This window comes from Odocoileus virginianus, chromosome 24, assembly GCF_023699985.2.
Source record: "Odocoileus virginianus isolate 20LAN1187 ecotype Illinois chromosome 24, Ovbor_1.2, whole genome shotgun sequence".
Taxonomy (NCBI): Eukaryota; Metazoa; Chordata; class Mammalia; order Artiodactyla; family Cervidae; genus Odocoileus; species Odocoileus virginianus.
In genome coordinates, this window is record NC_069697.1 from 8856825 (window position 1) to 8870843 (window position 14019).

At 38.0% G+C, this 14019-nt stretch overlaps 1 protein-coding gene across 1 annotated transcript in view; it reads left to right on the forward strand.

Moving 5' to 3' along the window:
• Positions 1-4561: 4561 nt before the first annotated feature.
• OTOGL (otogelin like) overlaps positions 4562-14019 on the forward strand; it is a 168672-nt gene continuing 159214 nt past the window's right edge. Inside the window, exons 1-4 of the mRNA XM_070454260.1 lie at positions 4562-4829; positions 5816-5855; positions 6799-6847; positions 13502-13568. Of these exons, the coding sequence (XP_070310361.1) occupies positions 4751-4829; positions 5816-5855; positions 6799-6847; positions 13502-13568 (235 nt within the window). The 5' untranslated portion in view covers positions 4562-4750. The remainder of the gene's footprint in view (positions 4830-5815; positions 5856-6798; positions 6848-13501; positions 13569-14019) is intronic.

Below are 14019 nucleotides of genomic sequence, written 5' to 3' on the forward strand. Positions count from 1 at the left end.
CCATTGAGTCGGTGATGCCATCCAACCATCTTATCCTCTGTCGTCCCCTGCTCTTCCTGCCCTCAATCTTTCCCAGCATCAGGGTCTTTTCAAGGGAGTCAGCTCTTCACATCAGGTGGCCAAAGTACTGGAGGTTCAGCTTCAGCAACAGTCCTTCCAGCGAATATTCAGGACTGATTTCCTTTAGGATGGACTGGTTGGAACTCCTTGCAGTCCAAGGGACTCTCAAGTCTTCTCCAATACCACAGTTCAAAAGCATCAATTCTTTGACGCTCAGCTTTCTTTATAGTCCAACTCTCACATCCATACATGACCACTGGAAAAACCATAGCCTTGACTAGATGGACCTTTGTTGGCAAAGTAGTGTCTCTGCTTTTTAATATGCTGTCTAGGTTGGTCATAACTTTCCTTCCAAGGAGTAAGTGTCTTTTAATTTCGTGGCTGCAGTCACCATCTGCAGTGATTTTGGAGCCCAGAAAAGTAAAGCCATAGATGGCTCTATACTAAAGTCTAATTCAGTTGAGAATGTATGTTGCAAATATACAGAGTAATAGCCTAGAAAATAAGAGCATATAATTTTTGATTGTTGGTGGTTCTGTTTTTGGCAGTACAGCCGATTAAACGACCTAAAAATTTGTCAGCTATTAAATGCCTGGGCATGCTGAAAAGAAAAATAGTCATCTATTTAAGTGGTTGGATGGAAGTAGGGAATATCACCAGAGGCCAAAAACAAAGCAGAAACTAGATTTGGCATTCCCTTACTTTGAGTCTGGGATCTGAATTTTTACTCAGTACATTGGGAACTCTCAAGTTGAGAAATTTGCATGAAATTCCTTACAGCAATTGGCAGAAGGAGATAGAAGCTCTTTTTTGGAGGAGCACATTTTCACCCTTGGCAGTGAAGAATCATCATAGAACATGTTGTGCCACACATGGACCCCAAATTCAAAATGACAAAAATCTATGAGGTGGTTTACCCTAAGTTTGAGAAGCAAACGTAACCAGGAACAAGGTTAGAAACCTCTTCCTCTTGAGAAATTCAGGTAACTTTATCCCTCAGCAACTGTAAAATATAAATCCAAAATGATCAAAGATTAAAAAAGAATTGAAAACATGAGAAATCAACTTAATTTATATTGTTATATATACATACAGTGCATTGTGTATTACATGATATATTATAAATGCACATGCAATGTGCTATAGTATGTAAGTACTTTAGAAAAAAGAGAACTATAGGAAATACTGGTTTTATATCTTGATGCTTAAATGTTGGCAAGATGAAACTTTAGTTGTAGGAACATTACTTCTTTCAAGATGAAAGATAGTGGCACCATAGCAACTTGAAAAGTGAATGTCCCTATAAAATAATACATTAACTTCTGTGGATGAACTTTAAATTGAAGTTATGGCCAATATAGATCTACTTATGACACACAGTCTGTATTTAGAAAAGCTAAGATAGATGTCATCTGCAAATTAATTTACATGAAATACCAGAAAGTGCCAAGCAACACACCTCTTGAAAGCATAAATAGAACACTGAAAAACTACTTTATAATAAGGCAGTTAAATTCAGAGTGGTTAAAATCACATCAAAGATACAGGATTCTTTTTGCTGCTCAATGATAACATAATTCTGGATAAAATCACTAACCTGAAATGTGTTAGGTTTAGTAAAGCAAGTGAGGAATAATTGCATTTCACTAGTAGAATGTGATATGATGGGAATCAAATGTTATCTATTTTAGATTTGAATTCAATGAATGAAAAATGAGTGCTATACAAATCAGCAAAGAAGTTAATTTTTCTTAAAGATGATAAACTTAATTAAAAATATTCCTCTGTAATTGATGTATAACTGTAAGCTCAACAATTTCCCATACCTGCCAGTTGTTTTTAATGTGATGTGTTGAAGCCAATAGTTTGTCAGGTGTCAACTTTCTAAAGATCATATTCCATGTGGGAAAATGTGCAGTGTTCTTGTAGCAGAAAGGGAACTACTTATCCCATGCATTATGTAGTTGCCTCAGACTTTTTATGAACTTAATATCTCTTCACAAGCAGGCAACTGACTCATTCTTTGCCAGAGTTCCTTTGTCAGGGTAGAATGAAATATAAAAGCTGTCAACTAAATTTTGACAATAATAACTTCAGGTGGCAGCAGTCATAAATTTCTTTTTTGTGTGGTTCTGGGTTTAATCTTTCATCTAAGCTCTCTATTGTAGCTATTCATGGAAGTCTATTTTGCTTATATCATGCAGCCTACCATTTACTGTAATGACTTCATAAAACAGTCATTTGAAAAAGAACTTGGAATTTCTGGTATTGTTTCCTCTGCCATTGTTCATTCTTTCCTAATCTCCCACCTACTCTAAACCTGGATGCAGGAGGAATGGAAAGCCAGCACACACTAAACCTCTAGCTATAAAGGAATGGTCACCCTGAGAAGTCCCACTGTAATTTCTACTGTTTTCTTTACCAGACAAATTAATTTATAGGTTTCAAATATAGAGTTCAAAATAGAATAAGAGTAATAAAAATGCCAGATGATATAGCCTTGGAATTTTCAACTTTAACTTGTGAAAATAGTTGCGATGCTTTTGAATTGGACGTTTAAAGATACTGTATGAAATTTGAGGTGAAAAAGTTGAGAGTTCTTACATTTGAATTAAGTACATAAAGTGTCGAAGTATTATATTAGAAGTAAATACTTTTCTCAGGCTTTATATTGCTGTTACTTATCCTTTCCTCACCAAGTTCTCGTAGTATTTAGAAATAACTGTAAACATTTTCAAAATGTTTCTTTTTTGAACCATGAAATTCAACTTTGGCTGCCATTTTTGATTTGTGAAAAGTTTTAAGTCAAGCAGTTACCAGATTGAGGAAAAAATAATCCTAAAATATGATTTATAGAACCTTCACATTTTAGGTTGATTTTTATAGGAAATTATGAAGCTAAGAGAAACTGTTTTAAATTAAGGAGGGGACTTAGTAATGTGTATTTGTTATATACATTTTCATGCTTTTCAGAAAGAGGTAATAAATATTCTGTTGTAAATAAATTTGGTGCATTGAATTAAAATTTTTTTTGTAGGAAAATTATTGTTCTCTAAACTAATTTCATGCTTTTAAATTTAATTTATTCTGTATTCACATCTTAAGTGTGTAGAATATTAATTTTAATTGTGGTTGAGTAGATACATATTTTTAGACCAATAATTAGAGTGTAACTATAAATAATTAGGCCTATCTGTTTAGAATTATATCAACTTATTGTCTAAGTAGTTTGAGTAATGACCAATAACCTTTTAATAAATATTTATTAAACACATGCTGCACTTTAATTATTTAAACTAATTCATCAAAATTTTAAAATGAGTGTACACATATGTGTGTGTGTGTGTAGGCATAGAGCTACTTATATTTTGAGGGAGTTTATGTGTTTATTCATGCTTAAAATATGAATTTATAGGGAAGCATCTTCTCTTGGCTCATAGAATTAGCAATTATATAGGCAGTGGAAAGGCATTAAAGTCTTGCAAAGCAAGAGTAAAAGATTATTAAGTTTGAGACATAGACAGGAAACTGTTTATATAATAGGTGTTGGGCATGCAATGTATCAGGATATCAAGGATATTTTCACAGAAAAGACCAGGAAGTCACTGCAAAGAAAGTGTCTTGAGTACAGCAAGATATTAAGAACTGCTGTGTGGTTTTGTCTCAAGGTAGTTCTTGCGTGGTTAGAGATTCTCTACTACCGTGTCCCCATCTGCTAAGTGAGTCTGATACTTGTGCAGGTAACTGAGGGGATCTGTTATGGAAATGTGCACTCATTGTACAATCATGGCCTTCACTCGTTTATGGGGCTTAGCTCATTTCTTTGGAGTTCATTGTGAAATATTAGAGCTATTCTCTGATACTAATCCAGGTAATCAGTCACTTCCAGAGAAGAGTACACTTTCTGCTGAATTAAGAAGTCCTTCCTTGTTGTCTAATTGGGTACATGACATAGAGGATGGAAAAACAGTGTGTGAAGGAAGGTTTTCGGGATTAGGTGAGTTACTTTATTTTCTTTTTAAAATCAAATATTAGACTATCATCTTTTTGTATTATTTTCTGCTTCAATTGAAGAATGTTTAACAGAAAGATCTGTGGGCACATGAACAGGTCAACTTAAACTACACTGTAATGAGACTAGAGTTGAAAACATATGCACATAATTTTAGTTTACTTATAAGTCTTAAAGAAAAGTTTATGAGAACATCTAGACATTCAGGGAATGATTGATAGGATTTTATTTCATCTTCCTTCAAAGGACAGTAATTATTTCATGAATAAAACATGGAAGAGATCAACAGTTAGGAATAATGTTTATCTCTTATGACATCAGGAGATAATAGTGTTTTTTGTTTGTTTGATGCTACTGCCTTTAGAAGTCATAAAAGGCTAATAATATAGGCTACGAAGGGTATGATGTGCAGGAGTAGGTAGGGTGTAACTAATACCGGCTCAGGTAAGAAGCTGCCGTGCATTGCTAATGAGAGACTCAGCCAAAGGGTTGCCTGCAAGTTCCAAAGCTTCAGATGCTGTATGTGGTTAGAAAGGCTGGAATTCCTTTCTGAATTCCTTTATTACAAAGCTATATTTATAAGAATTAGAGCACTCTACAAATACTCATACTTCTAAGATGCCATCATAGTAAAGACCAACAATTTAGTTACATTTCAGGGGAAAAGGCTATACTGAAATGAACATTGTGAGAAAACGCAATTTAATGATACCTTGGAGTATATTCTTGCTTCATATACTGCTGTTTTCATTACAAGGTAAGAACTCATATTAAACTTTTACCTTATTTTACTGTTTTTTAGTCTTTCTTGGAAATGGTGGAAACTGCTTCCTCTTATACTGTAAAGCACTTTGAAGTCGTTAGAATGGGTATATACTAAATGATACTCAGATCATTTTATGGGAAAATTTTTAATAATGTAGATAATTTGGAACTTTTAGTTTTAAATTTATGAGTCTCTTTTTTAAATGTTAAAATCATGATTTTATTATGATATAAACTGTACTAGAAGAAGCTCTGATTAAAATATTTGTATAAATTAAATATTTTGAAATTTTATAGTAGACAAGGAGACACTGAGTACTTAAACTTTCTTGATGTCATCAAGTCAAAGAATGGCAAAAGAATGTTTTAAGAAGGATTTAACATTTGAGACTAAGAATTGATTTTCAATTATAGCAAGATATTTATAAATTAATTTTTATAATATATTTTTATGGCAGAAAGCATTTATGTACATTTAGCCGTACATTTATTTAGATTTAATCATTGAAAAAGGCTGTATATTTTGGGACTTGTAGAGGAAGTGGGAAAAATTACTGAAGTGTAAAAAGCTAGCATGGTTACAGACACTATCTTCCAATTTAGTAGTGACTGAAACTCCAAGGAGAAATAGTCTTAGAGTGTTGAGAGTTGGAGGGGACTTTGAAGATGAACTTGGCCCACACCATCATTTTGCGATGTGCTTGCTGAACTTTGGTATTTGCTAAGTGGTAAGATGGGACTAAAGCTTGGATCTCTGTCTTTAAGACTAGTGCTTATTCTACTGTATCATGTCCCGGTATGTACACTGCCCATTCTTTCTGGGTTACTGGTCACCCTGATGGTTCATAAGGAATTTGCTGGTCAAAATCTCAGTCTGTATTTGAGAATTACATTTAAACTTGTTTTATAGTCAGAACACATAGCCAAGATATTTGGATAATTTTTTTCATTCTTATCACATATATTTATCTCTGGCAGGCTGTATTTGTACATCATCCATCTTGACGAGAACATCAAAGTGAGTATTTCTTGTTCTTTATGTCCTCTGAAACATAAAGATAATGGGAATGAGCAAAGCTCAGCAGATTGTGTATCTGGTTTCAAAAAAATTAATGAAATACTTCACAAAACAAGGGCATGAGATGTAGTTCTTTAAACATTTCCACAAATTAAAAATTATTAAGCATTTACTTCCTTATCAATGGAACAAAATTATTTCCTTTTATTTTAATTATAAGAGGAATTTTTGGTGGTATCCAATGACTGTGGATACTAAGCAGACACTATTTTCATTTCAAAAGAAGTTATTAATATATTCAGTAATTTCCTATTGTTATTGTTAGTATGCATCATTGATTAGAAATGTGCAATAGTCTTAACAGATTAAAGCAGTTTTTAATGATAAAAAGAATAAAATGGTTCTAGCAGTCAGTAATGAAAATTATTTTTTGGACTAGACTGATCTGTTTGATGAAAAGCAGAATTCTACCCATTGATTCTGATAATTCAGTTTGGTGTGCTTACTCACAGTAATGTTAATCTGAAGACATGGAAAAGAGAGAGAATTGAGTATTGCATTTGAAAAAAGTGAACCTGCACTTGTCGGATACTTACGAAGTATTTTATGAAGGCATGTGGAGCAATTATCACGCATGTTGGTGCTACAGTGTTACACTATTTTGTTTGTTTCTCTATCTCAAAGTTCCTTCCTAAAATGCAGTTTACATCAGAGACTGAAGAGATCTGGGCACACTCCCGAATTCTGTAAAATGAGACAGCGCCACCACGCAAATCTAACCCCTTCAAAAGGGGGAGGGGGACCTTTTCAGTGTTAAACCAAGAAAGAGCTCTTTGATAAAGTGATGGAAATCGGGAGGAAAACATCAGCTCTCTCTTGGGAAAGGCTTGTTCAGGTTGCCTAGGGGCCTTTGACTATACAAGTTCTTTTTGTTTTCTTCCAGAAACGGGTTTAATGAAAATGGACAGAAAAGAGCTCTTTTAGCAGCCCAGGTAGGTTATGCCTCAGATGGAGAGAGAGGCCGAGAAACAATCCATTCTGCTTTGGGCTGTGCTGTCACTTTAACAATGAGACCTTTGTGGAGGCAAATAAAATGCTGAAAACAAGACAAGAAGGAGGAGGAAGAGGCAAAGTAACTTCTCTAGCGCTGTTCTGCGACCCTCCAGTTGAGGCTTAGTTCACAATTACTTGTCTGTGGTCAAATGCTTTTTTGCTATTCCCCTCAGTTCCCTACTGATAGGCTACCACAATTTATGAGAGATTTAATTTCATTACTTGCCAGAACATTTTAATTGGGTTAAAAATTAAGTACAATATCAGAGGACAATGAAAATAGGACAGATGCGAGCAAACAGGAGCAGAGAAAGGCGTACACGATCTGAGTTAAGTACCACAAAAGGCACCAGAGGTGTCCTAGTGTCCTGACAAACAGGTTTTATACTATCTAATAAATCTAAATTATAGGCACTGATGAAGAAGTAACTTTTCTTTTTTTAGAGGGGTTCAGTAGCACTGAATTTGAGGACACCTTTTTGCTTGGGTCCTTTTATCTAAATGATATTGCATGACATAATCGTAGTATCTTCAAATTATGGTTGGAATGTTTAAATGGGTGGATTTTTAAAAATATTTCTCTGTTAAAGATGGATGGTAAGATAAAGAATCCTAACTCAATAAAGGCATTTCTTTGGAAAGTAATATGACTTGAGTATTTATGTAGCAGACAGCTTATATATTCAAGGTCTTTGTCAAATGCTGAATTGTAATCAATTTCTATTAGCATTTTCTGATGGATGCCTGATTATTTTATATTTAAAGATATAAATATATATAAAATATATCTTTAATATATTTATGTATTAAATATATTATATATTTTATTATATATTGTATATTAAATATATTTAATATATAATTTAACTGAAAGATAATTGAAAAAAAAAGAGATCTGATATGCTGTTGTGACAATTCAGAAGACAGAACTAATTTATCCTCAACAAGAATGACGATCTTTGTACTAGAATAGGCAAAGAATTGTCTATAAAAGGGAAAAACTTTTTTTTTCTTAAAAAGTATTTTGTGTACTTAAGTACTTAATGTATCATGTGATACATTAAAATGGTTTTTCTCTGAGAAATGTTCAGTACATGTTTACCAGTAGACCATGGTAGCCACAAAAAGACATCCACACGACTCAGTAGAAAATTCAATTTGGAGAAAAACTTCATTCTCGTAGAAACTACTAGATTGGAGGACCTGTGAAATACCCCACAGTTGTCATGTTAAGCAACCTATGGATGGGCTTATACTATTGACCATTTTGATGTTTTTAGAATTTGTATAATTTACCCCCCAGAGTTATGTTAATGCCTGCCTTTTGTTAATAAGTGAGAAATGCACTTGTCTTGATTCCTTTTAGAGAGATTGAAGAGCTAGACACTTCTATTTCCTGCAGCTGGAGAACATGCACCAACATTATTTAACATCTGAACACACTTTAAGAGAAGAAATGTTAAAGAAGGTCAATGAGGTTGCAATGATGCCTTGCACAGCTTAGGACTGAAATTTCATCTGTGACAAAGGCCATGCACAGATTCACTTCCCCACTCTAGGAAAACAGACTAATCTGTGCACCTAAGGACTCAGGAATACACTGACAATGAGTTAACAGTGAGCAGAGAAGGGCAGATACGTACTTCTGCCAATGTCCCTATCACTATGCCCTGTCTCTGCACTGTCTCTGTGCTGTCTCTGACTGTCTCTGTGAGTCTCTGTCCTGTCTCTGTGCTGTCTCTGTACCGTCTCTGACCATCTCTCTGCTGTCTCTGTCCTGTCTCTGTACCATCTCTGACTGTCTCTCTGCTGTCTCTGTCCTGTCTCTGTACTGTCTCTGACTGTCTCCGTACCATCTCTGACTGTCTCTGTGCTGTCTCTGACTGTCGTGTCTCTGTCCTGTCTCTGTACCATCTCTGTCCTGTCTCTGTACCATCTCCGTCTGTCTCCAACTGTCTCTGCGCTGTCTCTGACTCTCTCTGCACTGTCTCTGCACTGTCTCTGTCTGTCTCTGTACTGTCTCTGGCCGTCTCTGCACTGTCTCTGTGCTGTCTCTGACCGTCTCTGACTGTCTCTGTACCGTCTCTGACTGTCTCTGACTCTCTCTGTCTCTGTACTGTCTCTGACTGTCTCTGTCCTGTCTATGTCCTGTCTCTGCACTGTCTCTGACTGTCTTTGTACCATCTCTGACTGTCTCTATCCTGTCTCTGACTGTCTCTGTACCATCTCTGACTGTCTCTGTACTGTCTCTGACTGTCTCTGTCTCTGACTGTCTCTGACTGTCTCTGTACCATCTCTGACTGTCTCTGTACCATCTCTGACTGTCTCTGCACTGTCTCTGTGCTGTCTCTGACTGTCTCTGTCCTGTCTCTGACTGTCTCTGTCTCTGTACCATCTCTGACTGTCTCTGACCATCTCTGCACTGTCTCTGACTGTCTCTGTACCATCTCTGACTGTCTCTGTACCGTCTCTGACTGTCTCTGTCCTGTCTCTGACTGTCCTGTCTCTGTCCTGTCTCTGTACCATCTCTGTCCTGTCTCTGTACCATCTCTGCACTGTCTCTGACTGTCTCTGTACCATCTCTGACTGTCTCTGTACCATCTCTGACTGTCTCTGTCCTGTCTCTGACTGTCCTGTCTCTGTCCTGTCTCTGTACCATCTCTGTCCTGTCCTGTCTCTGTACCATCTCTGCACTGTCTCTGACTGTCTCTGTACCATCTCTGACTGTCTCTGTACCTGTCTCTGACTGTCTCTGTCCTGTCTCTGACTGTCCTGTCTCTGTCCTGTCTCTGTACCATCTCTGTCCTGTCTCTGTACCATCTCTGTCTGTCTCTGACTGTCTCTGACCATCTCTGACTGTCTCTGTCCTGTCTCTGACTGTCTCTGTCCTGTCTCTGACTGTCTCTGGCCATCTCTGACTGTCTCTGACTGTCTCTGTACCATCTCTGTCTCTGTACTGTCTCTGACCATCTCTGCACTGTCTCTGACTGTCTCTGTACTATCTCTGACCGTCTCTGGCTGTCTCTGTACCGTCTCTGACTGTCTCTGTACCGTCTTTGACTGTCTCTGACCATCTCTGACTGTCTCTGTCCTGTCTCTGACTGTCTCTGTCTCTGTACCGTCTCTGACTGTCTCTGACCATCTCTGCACTGTCTCTGACTGTCTCTGTACCATCTCTGACTGTCTCTGTACCGTCTCTGACTGTCTCTGTACTGTCTTTGACTGTCTCTGTCCTGTCTCTGACTGTCTCTGCACCGTCTCTGACTGTCTCTGCCTGTCTCTGACCATCTCTGACTGTCTCTGACTGTCTCTGTACCATCTCTGACTGTCTCTGTACCATCTCTGTCTCTGTACTGTCTCTGACCATCTCTGCACTGTCTCTGACTGTCTCTGTACTATCTCTGACCGTCTGTGACTGTCTCTGTACCGTCTCTGACTGTCTCTGTACTGTCTTTGACTGTCTCTGTCCTGTCTCTGACTGTCTCTGACTGTCTCTGACCATCTCTGACTGTCTCTGACTGTCTCTGTACCATCTCTGTCTCTGCACTGTCTCTGACTGTCTCTGTACTATCTCTGACCGTCTCTGACTGTCTCTGTACCGTCTCTGACTGTCTCTGTCCTGTCTCTGACTGTCTCTGACCATCTCTGACTGTCTCTGACTGTCTCTGTACCATCTCTGTCTCTGCACTGTCTCTGACTGTCTCTGTACCATCTCTGACCGTCTCTGACTGTCTCTGCCACTCTCCCTGTGACTGTGTACTGCAGGATTTCTCTGTGCTCTCGCCCTCCTGTGGATCTGTAATCGGCACTGAGAAGGAATGGGCTGTCCTCTTTCGTCAGTTATGTGAATATATGCACCCACAGCTTATAACTTTTATTGCATTTGTGTCACATTTCAGAATTCTTCCCTGAAGGCAGAGGCAGATTGTTTATTAGAGGGCAGGGATAGTTTGCATGTGCTGGAGTGGGGTGAGGGGAGGAAAGGGAGCCCAGGAAGGGAGACAATCCAGCACATCTCTATTAATGAGGGGTCTTCCTGCTTTAAACATCTGGGGCTCAGTCTTGCGGGCATCCCTCCAAGGAACTGTGTAGAGTGTTTTAGAATTGTTTCTCCAAGGAATCGCCTAGCTGGGATGCTTATCCACCCACACCTGCCTCTCACTGGTGGAGGGCAGCTTCTGGGGCACTTAAATCTCCTGAAAGGCATTTCTCCTGTCTGTTCTGCTTGGACTCTACCCTAAGGCAGAGACAAAAAGAAGCTGGTGCTTGAGTTTCAGCATGCTCAAACCCCCAGATGCAGGCAAAGTTCAAGATGGACTAAGAGGATGTGAGGAGGGGCATCAACAGAACGTTTTGTAGTCATGGTTCTAAACAGCTTTGGGAGGCAGATCACTCCCATTTGCGTAAGGTCTATTTTTGGTTCGGTTGGTATTTGTTGACAACTTAAAAGGGGCCGTGCTAGAGATATAACCATGAGCAGCAGTGCTTGTTTTCTAGAAACTCAGAGTCTAGTGGAGGCAGACCTGTAAAGAAGTCCTTCTGTGTGCCTTGTTCATTGAATCGAAGGCACCACCAACTATCTGCTATTGTTTGTATGACATGAAAAATGAAAAAAACCTCCAATTACAAACATAAGATATGCCATTCTGAGTTCAGATCTGTTGTAAAAATAAAAGCTGTGTGTCATGTCTTAGCATTAGTGAAACATTATAATATGATGCCTGGAATGTCGCAGTGAATAGGATATTGTGGTGACCAGGAGGTTGGTGTCCTAGGTAGTCACTGTGGTTTCCATGGAGGAGATTCAGCCTAAGTTGAGTGAAAAACAAATTATATATTTTTGTCTTGGTCTAGTGTTATCAGTGTAGTTACTGTGAACTTTAATCAATTTTTGCTTAATAATATAAGTAGGTAACATATTTACAAAAATTTATTATGAGCCTAGCACCATTCTTGGTGCTTTACTTATCTCATTTCATTCTCACAATTGTGTGAGACAGTTATTGTTATTCCATTTTACAGATTGGGAAACTGAGACTGAGCAGGTTAAGTAATTTGTTCTCATTAATGGGCCTGTATGAGCCAGAGCTGAAGTCAGTGAGACCAGCAAGGATTCGTTGGCACCAATACGAGAAGAGTTTGGTGCCCGGTAATGCTGGAGGTTGTGTTAGGTTTGGGCAGCCCCAGGCAATGTAGCTAAAGAGAGAGTAAGCCTTGTCTTGGGGGAATCCAGGTCATAGACTGTTGTGGGTCTGACTTAGCTTGAAGAGAGAGGAAAGGGCAACAAGAGGAGGCTGAACAGTGAGGACAAAATCTTGGAGGAATGAAAGCAGACCACAGTGAGCCATGATATGGGCCAGAGACTTTAGAAAAGAGCCTTGAAGAGGTGAGTGTGGGTGTCCTTTTGTCTGCCACGGGGCAGCTTTGCCTGTTAAAAGAAAACGTTACCATGTAGAAAGGAGACCAGAATCTGTTGAAAAAGGGCTTTGTACCTGAAATCACATTCTCTATCCTCCTTTCTTCTTATCCTTCACTCTTTCCAGTTTTTCTAACATCCTCTGGTAGTCAATTTAACTATTATGTGGCAAATTTGGGGAATAAGTATTCTTCTGGTGAATGCAAAAATCCTATTGGAAAGGACATATTGCCCCAGATCATACACCAAATTGGCATTAAATTGGAATAAAAAGCCATAATTGATTAGTTTTAATAATCCACAATTATTTACTACTACCCTGTATTAACCTCTCTAAATCTTATAATTTTATCTGAGTTCCTTAGATTAATATACACCTCTTTCTTGCTAACCTTCTATGTGTGAGATGTTATGCTGGAATCTTTATATACATTTATTAAAATTCATTGTTACAGCTACACAGTGAAGTATGTATCATTGTTCCCATTTTACAGACAAGTAAAAGAAGGCGCTAAGCAGTTAAGAAATTTGCCTCAGAGTAAATAGTGGCAGAATCAGGCCTCTAATCCAGAACCTTTTGATTCTATAATTCATGCTCTTAATGAACACCCTGATGTCCTTTGGGCTGTATGAAAAGATGCATTTAACAGCTCTATGAACTTTAGAGTGGCAGCTCTTTGGAGATTCAGGATGTCACGCTCCCACTTCCGCGGCTGAGGCTCCTGTGGACGGTGTCTTGCCCAGATGGGCTGCAGACAGTGGGTACACCTGTCTGTTGGTCCTTCCGTCCTGTGCATTTTCTCCAAACTCATCTGTACTTGGAAATATTTAAAAACTGCTACTTCTGCAGGCAAGGCAGTCAGCTAATGCAAAGATTAGATTCCGACCAGGCTCTTTTCCAAGGAGGGCAGGGAGGCAGAACTGAGGTCAGAGAGGATGAAGGACTTGTCAGATTCAGGAAACAAAACCAAACCTTGAAGTCAAATCTGACTACAACCCAGGAGGAGCCCTTTCTGCCGCTCCAAGATTTTGCCTTAGTAGTCCAAGGAAATATGGAATCAGTCAGGAATCTTTATGATTTCTGTGTTTGTAGCTGTTTTCCAGGTTTTCCAATTTGCATGTTTGTCTTGAATTAAATAATTTAATTCTCTTGAATTCTGATTTCTTTCTTTTAAAGTTTGAAGCAACTTCTCCAAGATACTTCTTCCATGAAGCTATTAATTGGGGTGAGAGCAAAATAAAAGGTCAGTGCTAAATCTGTGGTTTTGTATTTGCTTTCTCAAAAGACCCCTTTGGGGAGTATAGTGAATGAACTCTGTAATTTCCGTATAATGCATGAAGGAAACTGAACTAGGGTGGTAATAGTATTTAGTATTAGTTTAGGTTTACTTCACATACAAATATGAATTATATTTGGAAACAAGCAAGGTTAAACAGACAAAGCTCATAGCTGTATGACCAGGAAAGATATCACTGGATATCAAACTTTTTTTTTTTCCCCTGAATCAATTGATTCTTTGACATTGCTCTTTTCGCTTACCAATTTCTCATTTAGCAGAATGCTAATGGTAGTTTGAAATTCAGTTTGATTTTTTTTTTTTTTTTTTTAAAAACAGGGGTTTCTGACCAGTTTTGTTTTGGTATCTGTTTTCAGGAGAATAAACAGGGTTGTAAATAAATTTTTGAAGGTGATAA